Source organism: Dendronephthya gigantea, unplaced genomic scaffold (genome assembly GCF_004324835.1).
Source record: "Dendronephthya gigantea isolate DGI-Jeju-01 unplaced genomic scaffold, DenGig_1.0 000006F, whole genome shotgun sequence".
Classification (NCBI taxonomy): Eukaryota; Metazoa; Cnidaria; class Anthozoa; order Malacalcyonacea; family Nephtheidae; genus Dendronephthya; species Dendronephthya gigantea.
The window spans coordinates 2,602,496-2,609,776 of record NW_021163016.1 but is presented as its reverse complement, the minus strand read 5'-3'; the positions used below and the strand labels follow the sequence as shown (position 1 = coordinate 2,609,776).

At 37.6% G+C, this 7,281-nt stretch overlaps 1 protein-coding gene across 1 annotated transcript; it reads right to left on the bottom strand.

The window, feature by feature from the left end:
- Positions 1 to 7,270, bottom strand: LOC114516797 (bromodomain-containing protein 7-like). Its single transcript, XM_028536379.1, has 21 exons — positions 7,123 to 7,270; positions 6,491 to 6,693; positions 6,221 to 6,354; positions 5,944 to 5,975; positions 5,778 to 5,844; positions 5,167 to 5,311; positions 4,663 to 4,773; positions 4,296 to 4,450; positions 4,046 to 4,142; positions 3,733 to 3,802; positions 3,529 to 3,636; positions 3,285 to 3,420; positions 2,851 to 2,959; positions 2,700 to 2,765; positions 2,576 to 2,612; positions 2,434 to 2,502; positions 2,330 to 2,354; positions 2,069 to 2,217; positions 1,876 to 1,916; positions 1,406 to 1,580; positions 1 to 907 (listed from the first exon to the last, which is right to left on the bottom strand). Exons 1-21 carry the CDS (start codon positions 7,169 to 7,171, stop codon positions 804 to 806), a joined length of 2,082 nt encoding a protein of 693 aa, XP_028392180.1. The 5' UTR covers positions 7,172 to 7,270; the 3' UTR covers positions 1 to 803.
- Positions 7,271 to 7,281: the final 11 nt, after the last annotated feature.

Genomic DNA, 7,281 nt, shown 5'->3' with positions numbered 1-7,281 from the left:
TATATATGTATAGCTACTTACTTTTTAGTTTTGTACAAATAAAAGTTGAGCGATGCACGTATATAATTATAGGCTTCAAACCGAGAGATTTTTTGTGTTATGCATCCAGGTGATCTGATATGGCGGGAAAGGACTAGGACTAGTTGTCATATAGAAATCCATTTCTTCGTTAAAACAACTTAATATCTCATGGAATATACTTTATTTCGGTTTCAAATTTATATCAGAGCTATAGCTCTTATAACTAAACATGAACACAAAATTTCGAATGGTTCCATCAAGAATAACAAAAGATATAATCGATTAAACACTGCAGAATAGATTTCTATTTTTACAAACGTTCTGAGCGCTGATTGGCTGAAATATGAGCGCGAGATCACCTGGATTATTGGAAACAATGGATAATCGGTTAAGAGTGGGGAATTTGGTTGCTTAATTTGCTTTTCTATAGTACGACATCGCCTTCAAACGGAAGCTGCGATGCTGTTTCATGATTATTTGGGGTTGGAAAAGACTGTTTGACATTGTGGAGAAATTCATGTTCATCCATGTTTGATGAAAGTTTGAGGGAAGTTTCCATGTTTGATGAAAGTATTTCAATTGCATTTAACACACCCATTGCGATGTAGATAAGCTGGCATCAGCACATACCAGCACGATAACTGGAACGTTGATACGGTCGAAAAACGTTCCACTATTTGATCCCACGAACTTTGGGAAGGAAACATTACCCCCGGCCCAGGTCAGTGATTGGAGCAGGTCGAGGCGAATCATTTATAAATATAATAAAAAATGGAAGAGATTTACATATCTTCCATCTGCTTCACGTCATCCAACGAGGCTGTGAGTTCATCAAGAACGTCCAAGCCCATCGCATCTTCGACCTCCCTAGCAGCTTCACAAATCACTGAAATAAACAAAGAGACGAGGTCTTAGCTATATCTCGACACTTCACAGGACAAATTGTATTGTTTACACTTACAAAAGCAAACTTAAAGCATACTTTCCCTCCACAAGTAAACTATATGAAGTCAATCGTATTAGCAAATTTCGCTGCACTGCATGCAAGCGCATTATCCATTGCCAATGTCAACTCGTAATGTGATATATTTTATCAGCCTTTGAGGGACATTGGAAAGAGTACCACGAGGCAACAATAGGGCCATTTTTACGAGGCAAAATAAGCCGCGACGAATTTTTCCTCGTATAAATGGTCCTAATGTATTCCTAAAGTCAAACAAACATAAATTTACAAACTATCGCATGGTCGTATCTTGTGGCATTTCTATAAATACAACAAACCCGCGCAGTATCATTCCGTTCGTGTTTGAGTTCACTGGACGTATCTTATACCCCTTGTAACATCAGGATGGGTGGTTTGGAGATATTTTCAATCCTAGCTCACCTTTGTCAAGATCTTCCATCGTCGTGGCGTCATTGAATACAGTCTCGATTGCTTCGGCGGCCAGCTGTACTTCCATTTCGTCGTTCTCTTTTCCTTTACGCAAAATTTCCGACATATCACCCACCCCAGTCGCCTTTCGAACGCTTTCGCCATCCACCACGTCTTTTGGATTTACCTGGAACCACGAAAAGAAGATCTCTGGTTCATTCTCAAGTGATTTCAACGACCAATTACACTTGTAGTTTTTACTGCGATTTTTGATGGATCCGAACGAGTCGATAAGTTAATGACGATCAGATAAGGGCACCATATACATCAGAGTAATCATAACTGTTTCCTCGTTTGCATCAATCAAAAGGCGAAAAAAGTAGAAAGTATTGTAAAGGGGCCTTTACAAGACTGTAGTATACACACAGGATTCGTGAACTCTGTAAATCCGTCTTTCTTGGTTTTTTTTTCCGCAATCTTACCTTCGATGTTAGATTTGTTAGTTCTTGAGTAACTTTTTCAGCTGTAACAAATGATAGAAATTTAGTAAGTCCAGTTCAATTTCGTAAGCAATTTCGGCCAAGGCCTGCTCCAAGTTTACTGTCATAATTATAACGAGCCTGTTCGCAGGTTACTAAGGCATTTCTTGGGGGGCTGTCATTATAAATACCGCACCTATCTGTTGCTCTTTTTCGGACGGCGTCAAAGCTGACTTTGGAGTGGCTCCATTCGAGTCTTTGCTAGCTTGACTCAGCCTCTCAGATTGCACTGCATCCAGCTCGTTTAGGAGGTCAGCTGTCTTGTCTAGATCGGTTTGAACTAGCCTGTGAAGATTTGAAAGATGAATATTTCAGCTGTTCTGAGACCTTAGGCTTCAAATTTCGAACGATGACAAAGCTTCAGTCAAGTTTACATTCAATTGCATCGTCAACTTACTGCGTTTCATCAAATTTGGCTGTTTCTACGTAACAGAATAAATGTTTAAAGGGTTGGAAATACGAAATAGCGAATGGATATATGACAAAACAATAGCTGGATACCTTTCGTTTTCAAAAACGACACATCAATGCCTTCTTTCTCCAACGACAAGAGTGCATCTAATTCGGAAGCTTAAGATGAAAACAGCACACAGTAATATTAGGATGTCGCTTTCATAAGAGTTTTGTTTCTCATATCACAAACCTGATAACTCTGTGGAAGTTTTCTTTTCATCTGCGGCCTGTAAAAAAACAGAAATCGAGAGTAAACTTAACGCGGTTATCAGACGCAATTATCAGAAGATTTTAAAGCGATATCCCTTGCATACCTCCTTTTCTTTCTTGATTTTTTTCCGTTCCTCTTCCTGTCTCAATTCCTCTTCTTTCTCCAGTCGCTGAAAAATATAATTATTATAAATTACATGATTTAACGTTCCTTTTACCCGGTTACTAGTTCATCCGAGTGTCGCTTGCGTTTACCTTTTGAAGTGTGTTCATGAGCTTGGAGTGGGCGCCATCAGTAAGAGCATCTAATAAATGATCAGCGTAATCTTTGGCGAAGAGATTATCCTTTACGAAAGCTTGAAGACTAGAAACGAAGTGGAAGCACGCGAGTCATCAAAATTCATGAAATTAATAAGTTGGAAACTCAGAACCATCATAGACAGAAGAACACCAAAAAATCCACAGAATATCGGTAAAACATTATTCTTTTTTCTTTGTCTTTTAAATTACGATGCCGGTACATAAACAGTGTATGTACAAAGAAAAGATTTACATTTTGCGTTTTGTGAACTTTTCAATGTCTGTGAAGGGTTTAAAATCTTCATTGGATCTAGTTAGATTTGGACAAATATTTTCGAAAGACAGCGGGATTCATTATGTAGCTACCTAAAGCGTGTACCGTGACGTACCTCTGTGCATAATAAGCACCTGTACTATCCCCATATGTACGGTAAAGTAGGTCTGAATCCTCCTTCGTGATGGTTGCCATGGATGAATCGAACGACGGCGAAAACGAGCTGAACGGCCCATACTTTAAGTAATTCACTTGAAATGAAGATGAATAAAAAATGAGCGACATTCGTTCAAGCAGAGCGGCCTAAATTTGTTTCGTGAAAAACGAGATTTTCAGTATATACAGTAGCAACATAAGACCTGGTGAGGCTTTATTTTTCTTGTCTTCTTGAAACAAAGTCGTTGAAAGCCCTCCAGTCGTCAGTTTTCCTGTAACCGCTCCAAGATTAACTGGAATCGACTGAGGTCCTATAAACATGGAACAACAGGGGATAATCTATGCTAATAAGGGGTATTATTATACGAAAATAAATCCCCATGGAGAAAATAACGCAAATCTCTTACTATCGTCTGAGCAAGGGTTTAGTATGGCCAGGGTTGTGTTTCCTTCTGAATCTTTACGAAGGAATCCAATCTGGAAAATAGAAAAAAATAATGTCAGTGACGCCTAGTTCTTCAATGATTTCATAGAAAGCGAAAAAATATAGTAGTGTTAGATCTCGTTCTAGACTTTCTAAGAAAAACTCAATATTTTCTCGGATCTATGTCGGATGTTTTCTCGGAACTATAGTTTGATTCGCTTTCAAGTATTTCGACAGCGGCTCAAAAGGCGCAAAGGAAAGTCTTTCAACAACTATTTCAACACAGAATCACTTACATCGCTGTTTGGATATTTCTTAATCAGTTTCATCGCCGCCTTTCTCGCAGCTTCTTCAGCTTTCGCCTGGATTCTTTGGCCAACTGTGCTGCGTTTCCTAGGAAAGTAAATATGATTGGATAAATGTGATTTTCTTCCCCTGGCGTATGATATTGAGTAAATTTAACAGGGTAGATTACTTCACTTCGCCAAGCTTGTACAAATGTGTATGTAATTCACTCAATAACATACGCTAGAACGAGAAACTCACTTTGCCTTGCTATCTTTCTTTCTTGGCGCGGGAAGTAATGGCGTCGACGAATTATCGACTGTATCCACGTCAATCAACTCATCTTCATATCTCTTACCCCCCGTATCTTCCGGGGGGGCCAGACCCATGGCGCGATATAAATTGCGGAATTTCTCCTGTGAAGAAAGTGAATACAAGCGATTGGTCAGTGAACTATATAACACAACTGGAACGATAGCTCTTGGTTCCAGGCAAATATTGGCATGTTTATCACTATATATCGCTCCAGTTGTATTAGAGCTCACAGTTTCGATCAATGGCGGGAAATTATATTTATAACTTTAATAACTCCTCTTTCCTGTCAATTCAGAAGCAATTCGACACATACCGTACTCATTAGTTTTGCCCCTATCTGCTGAAGTTTTTTTGCAGCCTTGAAGTAAATAGTTTCTGCCGTGTTGTAAATCATTGCATTGGTGCACATCAAGTTAAAATCATCCTAAGAACACAGCAAACGAAAATATACGACGATTCCAGCCTGCACGCACTGAATGTTATTATTTTTATTATTAAATTTTAACAAGATTAACAAAATCCAAAACCACAACTGGAAAATGATTTTAAAATGGGTAAAACTTCAAAGATTAGTGTTGCAAATGTTGTAAAATGTTGAAAATATAGCCCTGCAAAGTTCACCAACCTTCTTCCTGATATTTGTAATTCAGCGCGGGAAAAACTAATTCACGAACTTCGCAAAGTTATATTTTTCATTTTAAACATTTCGCAACCGAACTTTGTCGCTTTATCCATTCTAAGATGCCCTTTCTAGCTATCGTGTTAGATTTTGTTATTCTTAATGATGAAAATCACTATAAATTAAGGAAAAGAGTACCCTAAATTCTTCAAGAGATGTATATGCGTGCGTATCGATCTTGTATTTCATCGTGCTGAAATCCATCGGGTTCGTTATGATGCTTGAGTAACCTGGCGCTATCACATCGTTCACAGGGAAAGCAAAGAATCCATTGATATCTTTTCTAAAATAGATTATAAACACATACTTAATACAAAATTAATGTTAAACTGCAAGTGTTCCCCCAAATTTTGACTAGGAAAGAACTAAATAGCCTCGTTTTTTTTTCAAGTTCATAAGACATAACAGATCCAGGGGCCGGTTGTATCAAGCCCGTTTAGCTTAAACGGTGGATAAGTCAAAATTAAATAACACTCCTACAACTCTTTTGAATGAGTCAACTTGAATATTATGCACTGAATATGTAGTTGTAAACAGTATCTTTGTATTAACGTCAAAAACATTTAGTTCGCTTGTTGAATAAAACGGCAGACTTGCTTTCTGTTTTGAACTTAACCACCGTTTAAGCTAAACGGGCTTGATACAACCGACCCCAACAGGATTTGAAAGAAAATCCAATGATTTAGAATTTTTTTTGGTGTGGGAAATTCTGACTAGCGTTTTTGCGTGACTCGTAACTGGCCACTCACCTTTGTAATGTAAGATGAAGGTTTGTCAGGCATAATAAAACAGGTGATGGTTCTTTATCATGAAAATCTAAAGAAAGGTAGACATAGGCATTTAGCACAAGATGAATCTGTGGATAAAATTGACTTTTTTCATGGCAATTCAAAAACATAGTCCCATGGACAATACCTTGAGGTTTAGGTCTTTTAATCTCTTTAATCCTAAAACAAAGAAAATGAAAATATTTTTTATTGAGAGGCAGCAGCATTAGAAGGAGGTTGTAGGAGACAATGTCACAATGATAGGGAATCAGGAAGAGATTCATTTGTTTCAGACGGAGGGCTGAAGGGAGGAATGTATGTGCCACTAGACATGCTCTTGGAAAGAATAAAGTCTTGGAAAGGCTCTAGAGTGTTTTTATGCAGACATTTTAAATAGTTGCAACTTATAGGATATGTGTTCTTACTTGGGAGGTTCAATAGGTTTGATGTGAATTTTTGTGACAATGTGCTTTCCATCATTGCCTTTTCTTTCTTCAATTCTTGCTTTCTTCTTTGGCTTTTCCTGGATGCTTTCAACAGTTGAAGATGAATCAAACCCCTAAGAGATATTTTCCAAAGACTAACTTATATCCCCCAACTAACAGGACACGATTACGTTACAAAATGTTTTAATGTAGTCTACCAGCTTAAACTAATTTCTTGAAAACAAATTAGAATTTAGATAAACATTGCACCTGATCTTCAACGCCATCAGTATGTTTCCTTTTCTTGCGGTCTTTTGAAGATGATCTCTTTTTCTTTTTCTTTTTACTGGAATGTTCTCTTGTTTTTGGTACACCAGCTGGTAAATCTCGCTCCTTTGCCTTTGGCTCTGGCTGAGCCTTCTCAGAGCATCCAACTTTTAACACCAATTTGATTGGAGGTTCTTCAGCTTTAACTATAAGTTTCACATGATGTTACTTAGCAGATCAAATTAAGTTGAACACAGCCAATCACAATCCATAAAGTTCAGAATTGACCAATCACAACCAGTGAGCCTAATTTAAATGTTATTTATGGTTTATTTCTAAAACATACCACAAGAGATCTCCCACGTGCAGTACGATTGAAAATATAGACTAGGAAGTATTAGGCATAACGGCATAAGTTAATTGTATAATGTATTTGTTAAATTTTAATGTAAATTTAATGAGGGACTTCTCTAATCTAATAGCGTTCCAGTTAGGGGCTGAAAAGCGAATCAAAAGGCACAAAATCTGTGACAGACGTAGGAATAATACTGGTGCAAAATACGTAGATGATAGAAAAATGGCTTTGCTTTTCAGAACGACATCTGGCAGTCCGTCTCTAGTAAACTTCAACTTACCCTTCGGCTCAGCAGGCTTTTTGTGATGCTTCTTGTGTTTCTTTCCCATTTGAAGAGCAGTTTACTAACCGAATTTGCAAAGAAGATCAACAACAATCACTCCAAAATTTACTACAACTTTCAAACATTTTTGAAAATTTTGTACAAAACAAAGAAAAC

Bases quoted from the DNA above. Each gene is read 5' to 3' on its own strand.
- LOC114516797 (XM_028536379.1), bottom strand. From the start codon at position 7,171: ATGGGAAAGAAACACAAGAAGCATCACAAAAAGCCTGCTGAGCCGAAG. The intron at 6,355-6,490 runs GTGCAATGTTTA...AATATCTCTTAG, and splicing joins CTGATGGCGTTGAAGATCAG to GGGTTTGATTCATCTTCAAC. The intron at 2,503-2,575 runs GTTTGTGATATG...TTTCATCTTAAG, and splicing joins AACTTCCACAGAGTTATCAG to CTTCCGAATTAGATGCACTC.